Source organism: Ranitomeya variabilis, chromosome 2 (genome assembly GCF_051348905.1).
Source record: "Ranitomeya variabilis isolate aRanVar5 chromosome 2, aRanVar5.hap1, whole genome shotgun sequence".
NCBI lineage: Eukaryota > Metazoa > Chordata > Amphibia > Anura > Dendrobatidae > Ranitomeya > Ranitomeya variabilis.
The window spans coordinates 378,666,197-378,689,354 of record NC_135233.1 but is presented as its reverse complement, the minus strand read 5'-3'; the positions used below and the strand labels follow the sequence as shown (position 1 = coordinate 378,689,354).

General features: G+C 51.6%; 1 protein-coding gene across 2 annotated transcripts; it reads left to right on the top strand.

Moving 5' to 3' along the window:
• The first annotated feature begins 297 nt into the window (after positions 1-297).
• AGPAT1 (1-acylglycerol-3-phosphate O-acyltransferase 1) lies at positions 298-22,891 on the top strand. Of its 2 annotated transcripts, none has more exons than XM_077286118.1 (9): positions 298-671; positions 1,027-1,080; positions 12,826-12,899; positions 17,475-17,664; positions 17,857-17,990; positions 18,215-18,390; positions 18,811-18,906; positions 19,024-19,096; positions 21,283-22,891. In XM_077286118.1, the coding sequence occupies exons 3-9, from the start codon at positions 12,848-12,850 to the stop codon at positions 21,438-21,440; spliced, it is 879 nt and encodes a 292-aa protein (XP_077142233.1). In that variant the 5' UTR covers positions 298-671; positions 1,027-1,080; positions 12,826-12,847; the 3' UTR covers positions 21,441-22,891. The 2 variants fall into 2 exon arrangements, with proteins under 2 accessions (XP_077142233.1, XP_077142232.1); XM_077286117.1 differs by having other exon boundaries at positions 301-818.
• Positions 22,892-23,158: the final 267 nt, after the last annotated feature.

Below are 23,158 nucleotides of genomic sequence, written 5' to 3'. Positions count from 1 at the left end.
GCGGGTCTAAGGTGCAGGAAGGGTTAATGCTGGAGCAGCTGCAGGTCTGGGGTGCAGGAGGGGTTAATGCTGGAGCAGCTGCAGGTCTGGGGTGCAGGAGGGGTTAATGCTGGAGCAGCTGCAGGTCTGGGGTGCAGGAGGGGTTAATGCTGGAGCAGCTGCAGGCCTGTGGTGCAGGAGGGGTTAATGCTGGGAGCAGCTGCGGGTCAGGACCGCACTGATCAGACATCATGGATGGAGCTCCCAGAATCCTGTGCGGCCACGAGGACTACAGTCCCCACAATGCCTTGCCCCGGCTCCGCCCTCTCTCAGTGAGTCTCCATCTGCAGACAGCAGTGGTCTCCGGGCTCCGTCCTCCTCCTCCGCGGCCTCTTGCCCCCGCTCTGCCGCCGTCCTGTGCCCTCCCCGCCCCCTCCTCTGCCCCTTCCCTCCTCTTCCCCGCTGTCTCCTCTCCTGTCATCTGTCTCTGCGGCCATTGATACGTTGTGCCCCTGTCATTTCCCTGATTGTTGCCATCACCCCCTCACCATTACTTCTTGCTCTTCTCCCCTCTTGTCTCCATCTCCCCCTTTTCCTGTCTCTTTCCTGCAGCAGCTGTTGGATTTGGCCTCCTCTCCCCCCAGATCTCCATTCTTGGGGTGCACCCTGGCTCTCCCCTCCCTCCGTAGGCAGTTAGTACTGGCCATTTTGTTACTTTTATACTAGGAGTGGACCGTTACATCAGCATCTGGGGGGGGGCAGAGAAGGAGAAGAGGTGGAGCAGATGGTACCTGATTGTGCAGAGCGGAGATTGCACCCTGCTGGCATTGATACCGGAGGTAATGGGAGGGGGCAGGCTAGCTGGCAGAGGAGTGCAGCTGGAAACTTTTTGGGGAACCGTAATGGGTACGGATTTGGGGCGCAGTGCAGAAAGTTCAGGGTGGGCAGAGAATAGCTGTAGTGTGATCTCCATAGTGCCAGGGCTGGAGGTGATTGGGGGTCTACCATTTGCGAGGGGCTCCAATCTTCTCTCTGCTTTCACCCCAGGGTTTGCTGAAGCTCAACAGGAAGCCCGGAGCCCGCCAGGGACCCTCTGTACAGGTCAGTTATGGCGGATGCAGCATATCGCTCGTCTGGGAGGAGGGGAGCTACACCTTCTATAGCCTGGACAATTCCACCTGTGGCACTACAACTCTCAGCTTTCTGTTGGGAGTTGTAGTTTCGCCTCAGCTGGTTCCAGACCTACTGTCTTATGGTAGAACTCCGCACATGTGGACGCCGGGTGTTATCCCAACTCGTTGTACCGTTAGGCTTGTCATAGTCCCGCAGATGTCGGATTTTACAGCTCATGTGTCAAGAAAAAATGTAAACAATGTTGTTGTGGGGAGTTCCCGATGTCGTGCGTCCGCCTGTGTACTCCGGCCGGGCCGAAAATAAGCCTAATATTTCATAATACGGGGGGGGGGGGGGGGAGAGTGACGGGGATCCGGAGTATCTGATGGTCCGGAATCTGTGTCTTTAATATTCATCCAATAATCGGCACTAAGCGAAGCAGCAGAAGGGAAGAATACTGGCTAGGAACAGTCAGAAAAGAGGGGAACACAAAAGCACAAATAGGGTCTTATCAAACGTTACACAGCGTTGCCCACCAAGAGAACTACTCACCTGGTGAGATTGAAGGAAGGACATATATTAATGGCGACTGCTGCAGATCCACAGGTCAGTGCAAGACCTGATTGAAACATACACTTAGGTAGGAAAAAAGGATCATCCCCACGCTGCCGCAAGAAGAGTTCCACAAATTGTAGAGGTTTCAACGTGGTTTATTCTACGCGTTTCAGGGATCAGGTGACCCCTTCATCAGGACATACCACAAATATTGTACCATATTTGTGGTATGTCCTGATGCAGTGGTCACCTGAACCCTGAAACGCGTAGAATAAACCACGTTGAAACCTCTACAATTTTTGGAATTCTTCTTGCGGCAGCGTGGGGATGATCCTTTTTTCTCCTACCTAAGTGTGGGCTAGGAAGAGTCGTGAGGCTGCGCACCAGGGAGAGGTATATAGAGCAAATACAGTGCAGACAGTATACAGTGCAGTCACAGTGCCGACTATATACAGTGCAGTCTGTATACAGTATAGACTATATACAGTGCGGTCTATATACAGTGCAGTCACAGTGCGGGCTGTATACAGTGCCACACTGATGGAACCTGCTCCAACCAAGACACTGGCCAATCAAAAGGCTGTAAAAACAAAAAACTGTTCAGAACCCTGCAGGAAAAGATACACTGCCCAAAAAAGAGGATTTCCTGATTGCTTTAAAAAAATAAAAAAAATAACAAAATAGAACTGCCCTATAATATAAATGAGTGCAGCTCTGGGGTATTATACAGGATGTAACTCAGGATCAGTAATGTATGTACGCAGTGATTACACCAGCAGAATAGTGAGTGCAGCTCTGGAGTATAATACAGGATGTAACTCAAGATCAGTAATGTAATGTATGTACACAGTGACTGCACCAGCAGAATAGTGAGTGCAGCTCTGGAGTATAATTCAGGATGTAACTCAAGATCAGTAATGTAATGTATGTACACAGTGACTGCACCAGCAGAATAGTGAGTGCAGCTCTGGAGTATAATACAGGATGTAACTCAAGATCAGTAATGTAATGTATGTACACAGTGACTGCACCAGCAGAATAGTGAGTGCAGCTCTGGAGTATAATTCAGGATGTAACTCAAGATCAGTAATGTAATGTATGTACACAGTGACTGCACCAGCAGAATAGTGAGTGCAGCTCTGGAGTATAATTCAGGATGTAACTCAAGATCAGTAATGTAATGTATGTACACAGTGACTGCACCAGCAGAATAGTGAGTGCAGCTCTGGAGTATAATACAGGATGTAACTCAGGATCAGTAATGTATGTACACAGTGACTGCACCAGCAGAATAGTGAGTGCAGCACTGGGGTATAATGTAGGATGTAACTCAGGATCAGTAATGTATGTACACAGTGACTGCACCAGGAGAATAGTGAGTGCAGCACTGGGGTATAATGTAGGATGAAACTCAGGATCAGTAATGTAATGTAATGTATGTACACAGTGACTGCACCAGCAGAATAGTGAGTACAGCTCTGGAGTATAATACAGGATGTAACTCAGGATCAGTAATGTATGTACACAGTGACTGCACCAGCAGAATAGTGAGTGCAGCTCTGGGGTAGAATACTCTGTAGAGGATATTTGATGCAATGTATGTACACAGTGGATTGAGTCTATATGCAGAGTACAGATGATGCAGTTATTACTCCTCCTCAGAGGCTGTAGACAGGTTTCCTCTGTGGTAAACTCTACAGGAAGTCAGTGACGTCTTACAGGGCTTGCTGCTCTGAAGAAATATGAGGTCCCTGGTGATTGTGACACTATGGGGGCAGCGGGACATGCATGGCCAGAGTAAGGAGACGGTGACCAGTGTCAGGACAGCATGGAAGGAGCAGTCTCCCAGCGCTACTTAAAGGGGCACTCCATATATAACTTAGATTTATCTCCACGTGCTATAAGGTTGAGCTATTGCTCCCTGTAATCTGCCATTTCAGGCTAAAATGAGGCCGTTCAAAAGGTTTAGGCCGCTGGGAATGTATTTTACGTGTGAGGTAATTGCAGCGACTCGTCAGTGAGCTGTATGAACATGGAAAGTGTCAGCTCCCAGGTCCCTGTGGTAATTCAGTGTAATGGAGGCATCAGGTGTGACCAGTACCAGGCACCACGGACAACTGGGAAATCACAGCGACTGGGGATGTATACCTGTTTTACCTCTGTATGCATGTGGATATATATATACTGTATGTGAATTAAAACAAGGATTCTTAGTGGTCGCTATGGGCAACAAGGCCTTCTTATGCCATGTTTCTCCTTTTTGTACAGTGTTTTTTTGATGACATATGGCAGTGGTTGTCCAGAGCATCCAATCAGAATGCTTCTTTCACTCACAAAAGGGCTTCTGACAAATGAGAGCTGAAATCCGATTGGTTGCTACAGGCAACTCAAAATATGGATAAAACCAGACGCAGCTCCAGCAAGGAAGAAGGTTTCTACAATCTCTTATGGAAAGTGAAATATCTCTGAAATAAGTCCTGTCAGCGGGAGAGAAGAGACGAGATTACAATTACCCACAGGCACGGTGCTTGCTAGGAATTCTCCAGAAACAATGAAAAGCTTATTTAGGGCTTATTCACACCAACATAAGAAAATAGGGATCAAATACACAAACAAATGCATTTTTTTGTGATTTCGCTTATTGATTTTCATGGGCTAAAATTCAACGCCTAATGCATAGAAGTCATGTTCGGCGCCATCGGGAGCTCCACTAAGCGCACGTTTCCCGCCCCATCAGGAGCTCCACTAAGCGCACATTTCCCGCCCCATCAGGAGCTCCACTAAGCACACCATTCCCGCCCCATCGGGAGCTCCACTAAGCGCACGTTTCCCGCCCCATCGGGAGCTCCACTAAGCGCACGTTTCCCGCCCCATCCGGAGCTCCACTAAGCGCACGTTTCCCGCCCCATCCGGAGCTCCACTAAGCGCACGTTTCCCGCCCCATCAGGAGCTCCACTAAGCACACCGTTCCCGCCCCATCGGGAGCTCCACTAAGCGCACGTTTCCCGCCCCATCGGGAGCTCCACTAAGCGCACGTTTCCCGCCCCATCGGGAGCTCCACTAAGCGCACGTTTCCCGCCCCATCGGGAGCTCCACTAAGCGCACGTTTCCCGCCCCATCGGGAGCTCCACTAAGCGCACGTTTCCCGCCCCATCGGGAGCTCCACTAAGCGCACGTTTCCCGCCCCATCGGGAGCTCCACTAAGCGCACGTTTCCCGCCCCATCGGGAGCTCCACTAAGCGCACGTTTCCCGCCCCATCGGGAGCTCCACTAAGCGCACGTTTCCCGCCCCATCGGGAGCTCCACTAAGCGCACGTTTCCCGCCCCATCGGGAGCTCCACTAAGCGCACGTTTCCCGCCCCATCGGGAGCTCCACTAAGCGCACGTTTCCCGCCCCATCGGGAGCTCCACTAAGCGCACGTTTCCCGCCCCATCGGGAGCTCCACTAAGCGCACGTTTCCCGCCCCATCGGGAGCTCCACTAAGCGCACGTTTCCCGCCCCATCGGGAGCTCCACTAAGCGCACGTTTCCCGCCCCATCGGGAGCTCCACTAAGCGCACGTTTCCCGCCCCATCGGGAGCTCCACTAAGCGCACGTTTCCCGCCCCATCGGGAGCTCCACTAAGCGCACGTTTCCCGCCCCATCGGGAGCTCCACTAAGCGCACGTTTCCCGCCCCATCGGGAGCTCCACTAAGCGCACGTTTCCCGCCCCATCGGGAGCTCCACTAAGCGCACGTTTCCCGCCCCATCGGGAGCTCCACTAAGCGCACGTTTCCCGCCCCATCGGGAGCTCCACTAAGCGCACGTTTCCCGCCCCATCGGGAGCTCCACTAAGCGCACGTTTCCCGCCCCATCGGGAGCTCCACTAAGCGCACGTTTCCCGCCCCATCGGGAGCTCCACTAAGCGCACGTTTCCCGCCCCATCGGGAGCTCCACTAAGCGCACGTTTCCCGCCCCATCGGGAGCTCCACTAAGCGCACGTTTCCCGCCCCATCGGGAGCTCCACTAAGCGCACGTTTCCCGCCCCATCGGGAGCTCCACTAAGCGCACGTTTCCCGCCCCATCGGGAGCTCCACTAAGCGCACGTTTCCCGCCCCATCGGGAGCTCCACTAAGCGCACGTTTCCCGCCCCATCGGGAGCTCCACTAAGCGCACGTTTCCCGCCCCATCGGGAGCTCCACTAAGCGCACGTTTCCCGCCCCATCGGGAGCTCCACTAAGCGCACGTTTCCCGCCCCATCGGGAGCTCCACTAAGCGCACGTTTCCCGCCCCATCGGGAGCTCCACTAAGCGCACGTTTCCCGCCCCATCGGGAGCTCCACTAAGCGCACGTTTCCCGCCCCATCGGGAGCTCCACTAAGCGCACGTTTCCCGCCCCATCGGGAGCTCCACTAAGCGCACGTTTCCCGCCCCATCGGGAGCTCCACTAAGCGCACGTTTCCCGCCCCATCGGGAGCTCCACTAAGCGCACGTTTCCCGCCCCATCGGGAGCTCCACTAAGCGCACGTTTCCCGCCCCATCGGGAGCTCCACTAAGCGCACGTTTCCCGCCCCATCGGGAGCTCCACTAAGCGCACGTTTCCCGCCCCATCGGGAGCTCCACTAAGCGCACGTTTCCCGCCCCATCGGGAGCTCCACTAAGCGCACGTTTCCCGCCCCATCGGGAGCTCCACTAAGCGCACGTTTCCCGCCCCATCGGGAGCTCCACTAAGCGCACGTTTCCCGCCCCATCGGGAGCTCCACTAAGCGCACGTTTCCCGCCCCATCGGGAGCTCCACTAAGCGCACGTTTCCCGCCCCATCGGGAGCTCCACTAAGCGCACGTTTCCCGCCCCATCGGGAGCTACACTAAGCTCCGAGACTTTTGCCAAAAACTTTTTTCCCCACTTTGCAGCCCCTTGAAGTGTCCAGAGAGCGGCCTTAAGTACAAGGCGATATCTGATAATAAAGAGGTGCATTGTACAGGGGCCGCGCTCCAGAGTCCCCCCAAATCCGGGGATTCAGAGTGGGGCGCCCTGGAGTTTAGGCCAATTGTTCATAGACATGATCATATAACACAAACTTACAAATCCATCATGAGAAAAACTGCTAGAATCAACCCGTAATCCAATGACATCTATCAGCTGATATTTACACATTACGGCCCTCGAGCCTGAGGCTGCACTACTGAGAGACGCTGATCTGCACTACTGAGACGCTGATAGAGATCACAACAGCACTTATCAGGCGCAGAGAGGTCAGAGGCCGCATAGGGATCCAAACAAATTCTCACATGGAAAGAATGACGATATTATTAAATGCCCCATGACAACACTGCATGTCAGAGGTCAGCAGTAGTGCAGCCTCAGGTCTGGATCTTTAACTTCGCAAATTCTCTCTTCAGAGAAAAAGTGGATTTGAGATGTAGCGCCCTCTAATGGAAGTAGCAATCCTACAAGTCAATACTGACCCTTTGTTCCTTCCAATTGGGGGCGCTACAGCTCAAATCCTCTTTTTCTCTGAAGAGATAATTTGCATATTTCATTTCCCAGAGGAGAATACATGGCGTTTACATCTCCTCATACTGGCATGTCTCTCCACAAGGAGAAAGCTTACCCCTTACATCTCTAACTTTAAGTGATCAGATCTCTAAAGATAATTGTCACGTTCACATGTGTACACACATTACATCAATTATCCTGCCCTGAATATTATACTCCACAGCTGCACTCACTATTCTGCTGGTGCAGTCACTGTGTACTTACATTACATTACTGATCCTGAGTTACATCCTGTATTATACTCCAGAGCTGCACTCACTATACTGCTGGTGCAGTCACTGTGTACATACATTACTGATCCTGAGTTACATCTTGAATTATACTCCAGAGCTGCACTCACTATTCTGCTGGTGCAGTCACTGTGTACAGACATTACATTACTGATCCTGAGTTACATCCTGTATTATACTCGAGAGCTGCACTCACTATACTGCTGGTGCAGTCACTGTGTACATACATTACATTACTGATCCTGAGTTACATCCTGTATTATACTCCAAAGCTGTACTCACTATTCTGCTGGTGCAGTCACTGTGTACATACATTACATTACTGATCCTGAGTTACATCCTGTATTATACTCCAGAGCTGCACTCACTATTCTGCTGGTGCAGTCACTGTGTACATACATTACATTACTGATCCTTAGTTACATCCTGTATTATACTCCAGAGCTGCACTCACTATTCTTCTGGTGCAGTCACTGTGTACATACATTACTGATCCTGAGTTACATCCTGTATTATAGTCCAGAGCTGCACTCACTATACTGCTGGTGCAGTCACTGTGTACATACATTACATTACTGATCCTGAGTTACATCCTGTATTATACTTCAGAGCTGCACTCACTATTCTGCTGGTGCAGTCACTGTGTACATACATTACATTACTGATCCTGAGTTACATCCTGTATTATACTCCAGAGCTGCACTCTTACTCATGGCTTTCTGAGCCTTGTTTCTGGCCTCGGGGAATGTTGAGTAGCAGAGAGTTCTGCACATTTGTTAACGGTGATGGGAGTATTGCTGGGTCGTCCCTTGTTCTAGGTTTGTGGAAATCTTTCTGGTTGATGATTTTTGGTCTCTTTATTGAACTTGGATCGTGACTTTTAGATAGTCGCCTGATGGTTTTATAGGGTGTCTCGTCATGCTAAATTTCAAGGATGGGAAGTAACGGGTTGACGGTTACCATTGTCGGCCATATTGGATGTCACGGGTGCTGCTTCTGTCACCGGTCAGGCTCCTTCTTTCATGCAGCCTCGGCCTCCATACACGTTGGATGAAAAAAATAATAATTTGGGATCATTGAATGTGTATAGAATGGTTATGGGGCCTCATGACTCTCCCCAACGTTATCTAGATACTGAGTTTTCCTGTTATGTCTGACCTGGTGAGGTGAGTCCTCGAAGCTGCTGGTCCAGAGGAGTAGGTGATAAGCCGCAACGCTTGACGTTGGAGCAATGGAGGCTGTGTAGAAGGAATGGCAGTTGGAGACTCCGTGGATGAAGCAGAGTCTGGATATCGGCACAGTAGAGTAGTCTCATTGACGTGCTAGACCAAGAGACTCGAGGTAGAGGTGGAGCAGAGTTGTAGCAGAGTCCAGCGACACAGCAGAGCTAAGTGTGTTGGGATATTGCAGTGCCCAGCTGTAAACCAGAGAAACACCTGTGGCAATGTAGCGTATCTGTGTATGTTACGAGGCACACTTGTGGCAATATAGCAGAGCCTAGCGATGTAGCAGAGCAGGTTAGGTTATGTCCTGATGCACACTTGTTCCCATGTAGCAACACCCAGATACTCAGCTGCATGTGCCAGAAAGCCTCCTGAGACAGCGTAGTAGAGATGTCCACAGTGGTGGTGTGGATGCCAGCTACCTGAATACTCAGGCGGCTATCCACTGACTGAGCTTGCACATATGTCTTGCCTCTATAGGCAATATAGCACACTGAAGAGTTGGGATTGAGTCTGTGGCAAGAGGAGGAGGAAGCAGGGTCCGTGTTTGGCTATGGATCCAGGAGAGGTGAAGGGCACATGTATAGTAGGAAGTTTGAAAGGTGACTGGTATCTGTGGTGTTTTAGCACCTTTCAGAGCACTCGTCTCATCAATTTCATGGTCAGATCTGTACCTTTTAGTAACTTATTAAGGGGGATCTGATATTTGTTTATTATCTACAGTTCTTCTGTGTAGTCATATGACCATGTCATGGAGGAAGGAATTACCTAGCTTCTCCTACTCTTAGGTCAGCCATGCAGGTTAAATGACTGTTGGCCAACCCATGATTTCGGCAACATCAGCCGGCCATCTGCTCTTTATGGGGGTGTTCTGAGCCTCTCCTTATGTCACATGTTGGGGCAATGAAGGGTTGGGGATGTTGTAATTCAGCATGCCCCATTGTTTGTTCTCCCAGGAGAGAATCTGCCTCTGGAGGTGCTTGGTGGCTGTTTATTTCCTCAACCACATGGGCATATGATTGGAAGTAAAAGCTGTTGACTGGTCTGTGGTGTGTGGTCATCAGGGCCCACCCTCAGCCCCAGGCATGTGGGCCGCGTTAACTGTATTTTATTCCCATCTCTGAACTGGACTGCGGCGTAGTGACTCATCCGCGGTCTGTGGCCCTAGACCTGGTCTTGGGGCCCATGTTGTACCATGTAACCGTCTTCTCTTCAGTAAACGTTCTAGCCATGTGTATCATCTCACAGTCTGTGTAATGTGGACATTCGATGCCCGCTGGGTGGACATGGCGCGAGCCTCCACTCCACGGGGGTGAGGGCCGGGCGATGGAGGCTGCCTGGGATTTTCTTATCCAGTAAATAGGACAATGATCTGGGAGAGACGTCAGCAGCTGCGACAGTCAGGAGGGAGACGGGGGTGTGAGGAGAGAAGAGGCCTCAGTCATTGATGGCAGCGGAGGAGGAGAATGAGGGGGGAGACAAAGCGATCAGTGATGAGGAAAAAATGAGGAGGAATCGAGAAGTTTACGACGCAACGATCCCGTCTGGAGGACATGCAGCCTCTGGGGATGACACCTGTTCTGTGCAGTCAGAGACTGTCGAGCGCGGATTCAGCTGTCCGCCCCGTGACCGTCGCCATACTGTGCCCAGACTGCTGTGAACCCTGCACTCGAAATATACAGATGATATTACTCCATGTGATCAGTCATCTGTGTACAACCGCATGTACCGTAACCCCACCTAGCTGCCGGGGAACTACTAGTCTCAGCATGTGCTATGACTCCTTTCTCGGTGGTCTGTTACCTGAACTTCCATGTGACTATATTGTGAAAAAAAACTATATATATATATATATATATATATATATATATATATATATATATATATATATATACATATATACATATATACACACACTATATAATTGTCTAAGGGTCACTTCCATCTGTCTGTCTTTCTGTCTGTCATGGAAATCCAAGTCGCTGATTGGTCGCGGCAAAACTGCCACGACCAATCAGCGACGGGCACAGTCCGGCGGCAAAATGGCCGCTCCTTCCTCCCCGCAGTCAGAGCCCGCTCTATACTCCCCGCAGTTATGCCGCGGGTAACGCACTCCGTTACCACTGCTATTAACCCTGTGTGATCAACTTTTTACTATTGATACTGCCTATGCGGCATCAATAGTAAAAAGATCTAATGTTAAAAATAATAATAAAAAATAAAAAATCGTTATATACTCACCGTCCGTCGGCCCCTCGGATCCAGAACCGGCCTGTCCCGCTCCTCGCGATGCTCCGGTGACCGCTCTATGCATTGCTGTCTCGCGAGATGATGACGTAGCGGTCTCGCGAGACCGCTACGTCATCCTCTCACAAGACCGCAATGCACTCTTGGGACCGGAGCGCGCGAGGAGCCAACGGAAGGTGAGTATATAACTATTTTTTATTTTAATTATTTTTTTTAACAGGGATATGATGCCCACATTGCTATATATTGCGTGGGCTGTGCAATATATTGCGTGGGCTGTGCAATATATTGCGTGGGCTGTGCAATATATTGCGTGGGCTGTGCAATATATTGCGTGGGCTGTGCAATATATTGCGTGGGCTGTGCAATATATTGCGTGGGCTGTGCAATGTACTACGTGGGCTGTGCTATTTACTACGTGGGCTGTTACATACTACATGGCCGGCCGAGACCAATCAGCGACAGGCAGGCGCACTGTGCCTGTCGCTGATTGGTCGTGGCCGTTTTGCCGTGACCAATCAGCGACTTGGATTTCCGTGACAGACAGAGGCCGCGACCAATGAATATCCGTGACCGGAAGACAGAAGGACAGACAGAAAGACGAAAGTGACCCTTAGACAATTATATAGTAGATGGCCGGCCGCGAACAATCAGCGACAGGCGCAGGCCGGCCGCGAATTGGCGCGGGATTTGAACCACGCTTCGCTAATTGGTCGCGGCCGGCCATGTAGTATATAACAGCCCACGTAGTGTATTGCACAGCCCACGTAGTGTATTGCACAGCCCACGCAGTATATAGCAATGTGGGCATCATATCCCTGTTAAAAAAAAAAAGAATTAAAATAAAAAATAGTTATTGACTCACCTTCCGTTGGCCCCGGATGCAGGCGAAGCGGTTACCGATGCTCCTCGCGCTCCGGTCCCAAGAGTGCATTGCGGTCTCGCGAGATGATGACGTAGCGGTCTTGTGAGACCGCTACGTCATTATCTCGCGAGACCTCAATGCATGGAGCGGTCACCGGGGCATCGCGAGGAGCGGGAAACGCCGGTTCTGGATCCGAGGGGCCGACGGACGGTGAGTATATAATGATTTTTTTTTATTATTATTATTTTTAACATTAGATCTTTTTACTATTGATGCCGCATAGGCAGCATCAATAGTAAAAAGTTGATCACACAGGGTTAATAGCAGCGGTAACGGAGTGCATTACACCGCGGCATAACGTGGTCCGTTACCGCTGCCATTAACCCTGTGTGAGCGCTTACTGCGGGGAGTATGGAGCGGGCACTGACTGCGGGGAGGAAGGAGCGGCCATTTTGCCGCCAGACTATGCCCGTCGCTGATTGTTCGTGGCCGTTTTGCCGCGACCAATCAGCGACTTGGATTTCCATGACAGACAGAGGCCGTGACCAATGAATATCCGCGACAGACAGAAAGACAGACAGACGGAAACACACACACATATATACACATATACACACACGATGGTGGTCCAATTCTAACGCATCGGGTATTCTAGAATATGTATGTAGTTTATTTCTGAAGATTTAAGAATGCAATGAATACACAGTATTTCCCGGGTAAAATATAGACATTATCATTAAATTTCATTGCTCATAGAACTTAATACAAGTGAACAAAATTATTATATATAAACCAGTACATGAATATCTAACTGTATTCAAATAAATCATCGGACGTTGCAAAAATCTGATTAATACGGCACAAAGAGGGGGGGAAAAAAGTGCCGAATCTGAAAGCTGCCAGGCCGCTGTGTCCTAGGACAGCAGATAGACCAGACATCCCCACCCCACCCCACCCATATCTGGTTGCGGGGACTGGCCAATCCTGGGGAATATTAATCAGATTTTTTCAATGCAGGGGATCTATTACACTGCGTGTTTTGGTGCCAGCCTTAACCCTTCATGTGCTCTCCACAGGTAGTCGGTGAAGCTCCGTGTGATGTCATCAAATGTCGTCAAAGCTGCTTCTCCATTGGCTAGCGCTGTGACGGGTAAGCACCGGTATAATAGAGGGGTAGTAGATGCAATCTCACCCAAAAAGAGCTATAAGTTTAGAAATGAACCTGTCTGATAATTGTATAACCCTCAAGTAATATTTTAGTCTTCTGATGGGTGACTCCAGCGTCTCTGCTGATCAGTAGGAGTATACGGTGGTCTGTAGTTCACCTCTGACATCTGTTACTTGCCTGCTTTACACTGCAGCTTTGCTTGCTCATATTGGCTGTGAAATAGAACATATGACATGTCAGAATTTTTGATCCCGTTGTTGATTCCTCCTTGATCGCTGAGGTGAAGGGGCTGAGAGTTGGGAGAGGCAGGGTCGGCTCATAAAGTGTACGGGTCCACCCTCAGCGAGCAGTGATCAGCCGAGCTCCTCTCTGATGGCGCCTCTGAGTCCTCAGGACCCTGCAGATGCTGTCATGGCCCCCGGCTCCTCAGTCTGTTTCCAGTTAATATCTTACCAAGTGGATTTACAAGGATTTAGTTGCAGCTCGCGGTGCGCCCTCGCTGCGTCCGGCCTCTGACTCACTTATTACAGAATGGCTTGGCAGACGGGCAGCTGTTATCACTCAGATCTGCCGGCTGATGGCCACCGCCGCCGGATCTGGCAGGAAGGATTAATTTAACAAGAGAAGACGGGCAGCGTGACTCCAGGTGCCCTGCACTGGCCCAGATCTGAAGGTAACCCTCTAATGAAGACCATAGCCAGGCCCCTGTAGATTGGGGGGGATCCGAGCCTGGGTGGGTTCATTTACTTATGCAGTGGTACTTCTGGCGGGCATATTGTATATTGCCATTACTACCACCGATGGGGGGCGAGGAGATGGGTGAAGGGGAAATACCGGATTATATGTCGGGTATACAAATAGATGGCCGCCCGTAAGATGCGTAGTTGAGTCCAGTCCTCCAGAGCAGGGGATGTTCTTACACATTGATTCCCCCCTCCATAGTCTGGAGAAAAGAGTCATTCTCGCTGACTTCCATCTGCCCCAATAGGATATATGGACAGACTTAGCCTTTATGAGACGGCCCATTAAAGGGGTTTTCTGGGACGTGTACCATGTACAGAGCCAGAAACCGCAATACCGCACGCACCAGTGTATGGCGCTGACTCGTTCCATCTCTGCATACTGTGTACACCCGCCAGCCCCAGGACCCGCTCCCATCAGATCAGTGTGATCGACGGCGGTCATGAGCAGTGCTCACGGGTCCATGGTATTTCCAGTGAATCTGCAATAGGACAGTCCCTCTGATGAGGATTACGCTTATCGCAGACCCTTAATCTCGTGCAATACAGCATAGAAATGAAGCGTGCGCAGTGTTTCTCCTGTCCTGTGCAGGTGCATTCATTCTACTTTGCTTGCTGGGTCCGACCCCTCCGATGGTGTGCTTTGCTGGGTTTGGCCCCTCGGTGGGGCACTTTGCTGGGTTTGCATAATACCCCTCCCCCCGGTGGGGCGCTTTGCTGGGTTTGGCCCCCCGGCGGGGCGCTTTGTTGGGTTTGGCCCCCCAGGCGGGGCGCTTTGCAGGGTCTGGCCCCCCAGGCGGGGCGCTTTGCAGGGTCTGGCCCCCCAGGCGGGGCGCTTTGCAGGGTCTGGCCCCCCCCCCCAGGCGGGGCACTTTGCTGGGTCTGGCCCCCCCAGGCGGGGCACTTTGCTGGGTCTGGCCCCCCCAGGCGGGGCACTTTGCTGGGTCTGGCCCCCCCAGGCGGGGCGCTTTGCTGGTCTGGCCCCCCCAGGCGGGGCGCTTTGCTGGTCTGGCCCCCCCAGGTGGGGCGCTTTGCTGGTCTGGCCCCCCAGGTGGGGCGCTTTGCTGGGTCTGGCCCCCCCAGGCGGGGCACTTTGCTGGGTCTGGCCCCCCCAGGCGGGGCGCTTTGCTGGTCTGGCCCCCCAGGCGGGGCGCTTTGCTGGGTCTGGCCCCCCCAGGTGGGGCGCTCTACTTTGCATACGGCACGGGCATTTTCTTAACCAACTTTCCAGAGGCTTGCTGACCTATCGAGAACTAATGGGTATACATTTAGAATAGTATTTGTAGGACATATTTTTCTAAATTTTGGGCCTGTTAATATGGGTAAAACATGGTGACAATCCCCTTTTAGATATCGATAGTTTGGAGATGCAATACATTATCGCTCCGGAGCAAAAGTTTAAAAGAAAAAAAATATATAAATTTCCTAAATAATTAGGGGCCTGTGCGGAGTCCGAGCCCCTGCGGTCAGGCTTTCAGAGTTGCCCTTGGCCAGAACCCAGTGGGTATTCATGTGACCCGGTGCCGTCTGGGCACCAAGAGCCGCAGCAGAAAAATGTCAGACAAAGGGCTAACACAGCAGCACAAAAGCGGGATTGATGGAGGTCCTCGGGCGGCAGAGGCCGGGGGAGGCAGGCGAGGGGGGGTATGGTGGTGCAGGAGTGTAGCCGTGCGATGGACCAGGCCTGATGTAATGTGGGGAGGCCAGAGCAGGTGAGATGACGAGATACGGGCGGCCTCATTACTTAATGGTGAGATAAGGCCGCTTATCTGAGAGCAGCCCAGGCGTGGCCGCTGCTGACCGTGTGCATGGATTCACTCTCGGCTGCACCGTAAGTAGATCTCTCCGTGGAGCGCAGAGATCTCCGCTTTCTACAGTCACCGGGAGGAGAATCTGGTTATTATAGTGCGACCTGCCAGGACATGAGGTGATCCGTATACCGCAGCGCATAGAGATGACGCACAAGCCGGTATATACCGTAAACCAAGCCCCTGGAGATGGGCCCGGCCACTACAGGAAGTTCTGACTTTTCCTTTTATTTTTATTTTGGACAATTAAGGGTAAATACTGGTGTAGAAAAAAAATTCTTCCGGTCATCAGCGCATGCTGGGGGTTGTAGTGTCACATCAGCCTGAAAGCTGCAAGTTGCAGTCATCGGTCAGGGAATTGCTGGGATTTGTTGTTCTACTGTCGCTGGAGGGTCACAGGTTGTTACAGCTGTCAATGCAATGCTGGGAGTTGTAGTATTAGACCAGTTATAGAGGTTACAGGGTTCAGCTGTCCTGCAGCAGCTGGGGGGCTACAGGCTGAAGAAATGTGTACAAAGGGGAAAAATAACGAAATGTTAGAAATGTGTACAAGGGTGGGAGAGAAGCTGAGCAGAGAGCAGAGCTCCCGGTCCTGAGGAGCCGCGCTGAACTCTGCCCATTATCTGCTGACCCTCCTCATACAGGGGCTCCCTCCCCAGTATAAACATCATCTGTATACTCCGTCCGTTGTATCCCCTCCGTCCTCATCCCTCTCCTCCTGTACATTATATCCTCCCGTCCTCGTCTCTCTCCTCCTGTACGTTATATCCCCCTGTCCTCATCTCTTCTCCCGTACGTGTTATCCCCCCGTCCTTGTCCCTCTCCTCCTGTACGTTTTATCCCCCATCCTCGTCTCTCTCCTCCTGTACGTTATATCCCCCCGTCCTCATCTCTCCTCCTGTACGTTATATCCCCCATCCTCGTCTCTCTCCTCCCGTACGTGTTATCCCCCCGTCCTCGTCCCTCTCCTCCTGTACGTTATATCCCCCATCCTCGTCTCTCTCCTCCCGTACGTGTTATCCCCCCGTCCTCGTCCCTCTCCTCCTGTACGTTATATCCCCCATCCCCGTCTCTCGCCTCCTGTACGTTATATCCCCCATCCTCGTCTCTCTCCTCCTGTACGTTATATCCCCTGCCCTCGTCCATCTCCCGTACGTTATATCCCCTCGTTAGTCTCTCCTCCTGTACGTTATATCCCCCGTCCTCGTCTCTCTCTCTCCTCCTGTACGGTATATCTCCCCGTCATCATCTCTCCTCCTGTACGTTATATCCCCCGTCCTCGTCTCTCTCTCTCCTCCCGTACGTGTTATCCCCCCGTCCTCGTCCCTCTCCTCCTGTACGTTATATCCCCCATCCTCGTCTCTCTCCTCCTGTACGTTATATCCCCTGCCCTCGTCCATCTCCCGTACGTTATATCCCCTCGTTAGTCTCTCCTCCTGTACGTTATATCCCCCGTCCTCGTCTCTCTCTCTCCTCCTGTACGGTATATCTCCCCGTCCTCATCTCTCCTCCTGTACGTTATATCCCCCGTCCTCGTCTCTCTCTCTCCTCCCGTACGTGTTATCCCCCCGTCCTCGTCCCTCTCCTCCTGTACGTTATATCCCCCATCCCCGTCTCTCGCCTCCTGTACGTTATATCCCCCATCCTCGTCTCTCTCCTCCTGTACGTTATATCCCCTGCCCTCGTCCATCTCCCGTACGTTATATCCCCTCGTTAGTCTCTCCTCCTGTACGTTATATCCCCCGTCCTCGTGTCTCTCTCTCTCTCTCTCCTCCTGTACGGTATATCTCCCCGTCCTCATCTCTCCTCCTGTACGTTATATCCCCCGTCCTCGTCTCTCTCTCTCCTCCCGTATGGTATATCTCCCCGTCCTCGTCTCTCTCTCCTCCCGTACGGTATATCTCCCCGTCCTCCTCTCTCCTCCTGTACGTTATATCCCCCTGTCCTCGTCCCTCTCCTCCTGTACGTTATATCCCCCAAGCTCATCGGTCTTTGTCTCTTCTCTGCAGGAGCGATGGAGCTGTCTGTGGCACAGTGGCTTTTCGTGGTCTGTCTGGTGGCTTTCCCACTCCTGTACGAATGGAGCGTCTCCTTCAAGTACTTCTGCAAGATGGCGTTCTACAATGGCTGGATCCTGACGCTGGCGATCCTGGCCATTCCTATATGTGCAGTGCGGGGGCGCAACGTGGAGAACATGAAGTAAGTGATGATGGCGCCTCCTCTCGTCTGTGAGACTGCGATGTTGCAGGACCGGCCCCTGCCCTTGTCCCCTTTACTCTCTTGTTTTCTCCATCTGTTGTGTATCTTGTGCCTTTGCTTGTTCTTCCCTCTGATTTTGGCCTTTCCGTACCTCTGTGGTCACTTACCGCTGCACCTTCTCTCCTGTCTCAGGGTCCTCCGGTTCATGCTCCTGCATATTAAATACCTTTATGGTATCAAGATTGAGGTCCGTGGTTGGGAGAACTTCAACATTAAAGAGCCGTACGTTGTGGTGTCAAATCACCAGAGTTCCCTGGATCTACTGGGTAAGAAGTGCTGATGTCTGGGTGCAGGAGGATGGGGAATATTCTGGGTCCTTACTGTGGATTTTGGTGATTTTGGGACCATATTTGCCCATGGGGTGCAGTCATGCAGGTTGCATTACATGTAGTGTCGGGGTCAGTTGGACCTTGGTGGGTCACTGTGACACCAGGGCTTCATCAGAGATTATATATACATGATTAACCTCTTGTGTGCCTTCTCTCTCCAGGAATGATGGAGATCCTGCCTGGTCGCTGTGTGCCCATTGCCAAGCGCGAGCTGATGTACGCTGGCACCGCCGGGCTGGCGTGCTGGCTGGCCGGCGTCATCTTCATCAACCGCAAGAAAACAGATGACGCCATCAGCGTGATGACAGAGGCGGCGGAGACCATGCTGAAGGAGGATGTGAGATTGGAAACCATGGGGGCTTTAATATGTCAAGTGGTGGGGGTCACACAGTGTATGGGGCCTAAGGCACTGACCTAAGCCCCTAATGCTGCTTATTTGACTGTCGGGGACGTCCACTGCTATATGTTATATGATAAATGGGCCCAGATAGTCGCCTACTGGACTCGGGCCCTTTGCTCCTCACCAATTTCTGGCCTGGTTAAGACATCGACGCTGCAGCCAGTCACTGTCTGCTGATTGGCTGTAGTGATCACGTCACCAGCTGGAAGAAGCAAGGAGACGGAATATCTCGGGTTTTTTTTTCAGAGCACCTTGGGTCCATTGGGGTCAGAATGCGAGGGCTCAGTAATGGCAGAGCAGCGAGGACAGTGATGGGGGATCTGTCAGTTACTATACCTATCTCTGTGCTGATCCTAGGTGCGTGTCTGGGTGTTCCCAGAGGGGACCCGAAATCACAGCGGGTCACTGCTACCATTCAAACGAGGCGCCTTCCACCTGGCAGTGCAAGCGCAGGTAAGACCCCCATCTATGGAGGAGAGAAGTGGGCTGTCACCGTCTACTGACCCACCTGCTGTTATGGCGTACAGCGGGCATCGTTGCTTCGCTTTCTATTTTTTCTTCTCTTTTTAGGTTCCCGTAATTCCAGTCATCATGTCTTCCTATAAGGATTTCTACAGCAAGAAAGACAAAAAGTTCACAACAGGTGAGATTGCAGAATACGTCACCTAATGCCGCAAAGTCGCCATTCTGACGGCCTGTGAGTGCGATGGCCATAGACAACCCGTGCGACCTGCTGCAATCCCGAAGATGCCAAGAGGACGTTACCCCCTTCCCCCGATTGCATTGTGCCCCCTGTATAGATGGAGTGGGGGATAATGCTATGGGCTGCTATCGGGGCGGCCGCCAGTGACAGGAAATCTTAATCTTCAGCACATGATATTGTTGACAATTTATAGCTTCAGCTTTGTGGAAACAGTTTGTGGAAGACCCTTATGTGTCCCCCATGACGGCGGCCAGTGCATGAGGTCTATACAGACGTGGAGGGGAGAACATGAGCAACCGCCATCGCAGGAATTAATCTCCTCCAACCCGTGCTCCTAATGTCCATCGGCGTGTGCTCTGCACCCCGCGGACTCCAGTTTGGGTCGCACTGTGATGCCTCGTAGCGCGCTCTGCACTTCGCGGTCTCCAGTTTGGGTCATACTGCGAGGCTTCAGAGCGCGCCACATTAACACCTCTGGCCCTTTTGTAGATAATGGCGATATACATCCTGCCATAAAAGCCGATCATTAACCGTTCCCGTCATGTCTGTGTGGCTACCACTCATGGTCGCTCATCACTGCACGCTGTCACTTTTCCAGTTGTGTTGGATGTTTTGATGGTGTCTCCTCCAATGACCCTGCGCCCCAGTATTAGTGTGCCGGTCAGCTCGGGGTGTAGGGGGCTGGCGCGGCCCTCTGAGGGCACCGTGCCGCAGTGTGCAGGGCGAGGAGGTAAATGTAAGCAGTAAATAATGAAGCGAGCACTTACACCCAGCCGTCGGACGCTGGTCCCCCGTGTAACATAACATCAGTGTCTGCCGAAGCTCCGGTTTCCACATCACTTTCACAAGACTGAACGCGCTTCCTGCAACTAAGCATAGAAGCCGAACTCTCTGCTATAATAAGAGCGCTGCTCTGATCCAGCATTAATGAGGCGTCTGACAACCATGTGATGTCCCAGAACATCTCTCCACCGAGGTCAGGGGGGAAATGCCTGGTGGTCCGGGGGGGGGCACATCCTGACTTGTCGCAGTGAGACTGGACCACCATAGTGGATCAATTAAATGGCCGCACAGAATAGGGATGAAAAATCACAGAGAAAGGGTTAAAAAATTAAATTCCTGCCAGTCGGAGTCCTCCTGTCTCTGCAGGTAGTAGAATGCAGGCCGGTCATGTTCTTCCCACCAATCTCCCCCTCCATGTCTGTATGACACAGAGCGCAGTCATGGGGGGCAGATAAGGGTCTTCCCCCAAACTGTTCCCTCAAAACTGAAGCTACAATTGTCCACAATGTCTTGTGCTGAAGATTCCCCATCATTGGGCCTAAGGGGCCGAGGCCGCCCCCTGGTAACAGCCCATACATAGCAGCATCATCCTCATCCACCATCTGTACAGGGGGCACAATGTAGTCAGGGACTCTGCAGTTTTGGAGTCGGCAAAGCATAAGTGACTTATGCCCTATGCTCCTCAGCACTTGGGCCCTCGGGTCTGTAATGTTATAGGGTCTCTACTTCGTGACTGAGTTGCTGCAGTTCCTTCCACTTGTTACCCCGGTGACTCCTTTATCGGACCGCACCGGTGTTGGTGAGCTCTGCATCACCAGCCGTTCTGCCGCATGGTTGTAAAGACAGACTGCATGGGGGGCCACCCCATAGGTTATACCCCTGGGGGGCAAGGGGCCGGATGTTATTCACTGGGGACAAAGGGCCAGAGTTTATACACCTAGGGGCCGGTGGAAGTAAACTGGGGAGGGGGAAAGGGCCTAAGGCAGTAAACTGGGGAGGGAAATGGAAGAACCGGAGGCAGAAAACTGGGGAGGGAATTGGAAGGGCCGGAGGCAGTTAACTGGGGAGGGGGAAATGGCTGGATTCAGTAAACTGGGGAAGAGGGAAAGGGCCGGAGGCAGTAAACTGAGGAGAGGGGGAGAAAGGGCCAGAGGCAGTAAACTGGGGAGGGAGATCCGGAGGCAGTAAACTGGGGGATGACAAGTGAAGAAAAAATCTGAATTCTGTGATTAAGGAATGTGGGCCAAAACGTTGGTCCATCTAGTGCAGGTATATACCGTATATATAATGTTTTTCCTCCTTACTATTTCTTTAGTGACGCGCACCCTCTTTCTCTCTTTCAGGGAAGTGTACAGTGCAGATCCTCCCGGGGGTGCCCACTACGGGGCTGTGTGCTGACGACGTCCCCGACCTCGCCGATAAAGTCCGAGGGTTGATGCTTGAGACATTAACTCACATTTCAAATGAACGCCCAGGAAAGGAGCCTGGGGGTGGACATTGATCCCCTTCCATCGCCCTCCATTGTCATCCTCGGCCTGGGTACCACCTCCCCACCCCCCATTCAGGAGCAATCCAGAAGAGGTACAACACCGAGAGAGAGAGTAGAGGGCAAAATTGCCATTCGAGGATCCCATTGAACCACATAACAAATGCCACAGATGAGACGCCACCAACGTGAAGAACCGGGAGAAGAGTGGAAACTTGTATGTGACTATAGGAAATTTTTTTTTTTTTTTTGGTAATCCAGAGAAGATGAACATTCCCTTCAAGCCGACACGGAAGTAGAATGTCACCCGAAAGACTATGACCTCCATGTATACCGAGAGAGTCAAATCTGGGGACTGTCGGGAGGGTTGGGGGGGTCATACAGTTATTAGGGGTAGTCCTGAGGACGCCAAAGATGGGTGCGGAAATGGAGAACGTGGTCATCCAGATAACGTAGGGTAAAATGAATTGGAAGTGGCCGGTTAGGAGCGAGGATCGGATGACATTCCATTAGCAGGAAGGAGGCGGGTTGTCAGTACGTAGAGCCGCGTGTGAGATTTCCGAGGGGGTGCCTTACTGTGTAATTATATTTATTAATGTCCGGCCGGTACTGCTCTCTCCTCTCTCCTCGTCGACTGTCCACAGTCCTCTCCATCTTCCCTCTCTCTCTGTTGTGTCAGGAATGGGGTCGGCCAGTTCTATGGGTGAAGGATGCCCAGTATTGCCCTCTTCAGCCCCTCCACCTCTTTACGGACTAGGAATGGGGGCAGGAACCATGGAACTGATCTGCCCAAAAACTGTGGCCTCTCCCGACTTTCCTTTTTGCCTCTTCCCACGCTCCCGTCACTCCGCAACCACTGACCCGCAACTTTCAGACTCTCCCGATTCCTGTCTTGTGGCCTGAGAATCTCCATGTTTTGTTACTCCGCGGCCTGATCCCTCCTTCGTCCTCATTTCTGCCTCCCGTTTCCACGTACGTTTTCATGTACCAGTGCGAGACGTGGAAGAGTTACACGTGCCAATGTGTTCCTAGCTATCGATTAGTGGGAAGAGGATGTCTTGTGGGTATGACGTGGGGTGGGATGTCGCGCGGGCCGGAGGGGCATATTAATCTCCTGTCCTGTGTATGTGAATTAGCATTGCACAAATTTTTCTGGGTCACCGATGCGTCTGTTCTTTATTTCTGTTTTTTTCCCAATACCTGGTAGACGATGGCGTGAATGCTTTATGTACGGACAGATGGAGAGGTGTGAAGACATACGGCCATCTCTAACCTCTGTAGGGAAAACTCTGCTTCATTGCTGTTAACTCTCAGGATGAGACCCCGCATTGCTGCCACCTGATAGTTCGTCATGTCTATTGTTAAAGGATTGGGGGGACATTATTTTTTTTTTCTGTTTAAGTACATGTATTTAGGACTAAAAATCATTTTTGCTATTGGGTTTCATAAAAAAAAATTGCACTGTTTACAGGCTCTTTGTTTCCTACGCTTTCAACTTTAATGTGGTCATAAATCTGTGGCGAGGAGCTAAAATACAGAGAAGAAAGTTACAAACGCTCTCATCAGGCCTTAGATCGAGCTGACTGTTTCTAATTTAACGATCAAAAAATCTTACTTTGTAAATGTGCTTGAGCTCTCCTGACTGCTGCTCTCCGATTTTTCACTGCTTTGCTCCATTGTAAAGATACTCACATTTGACTTCTGGAGCGTAGCATGTGAAATCTCTGCTTGTA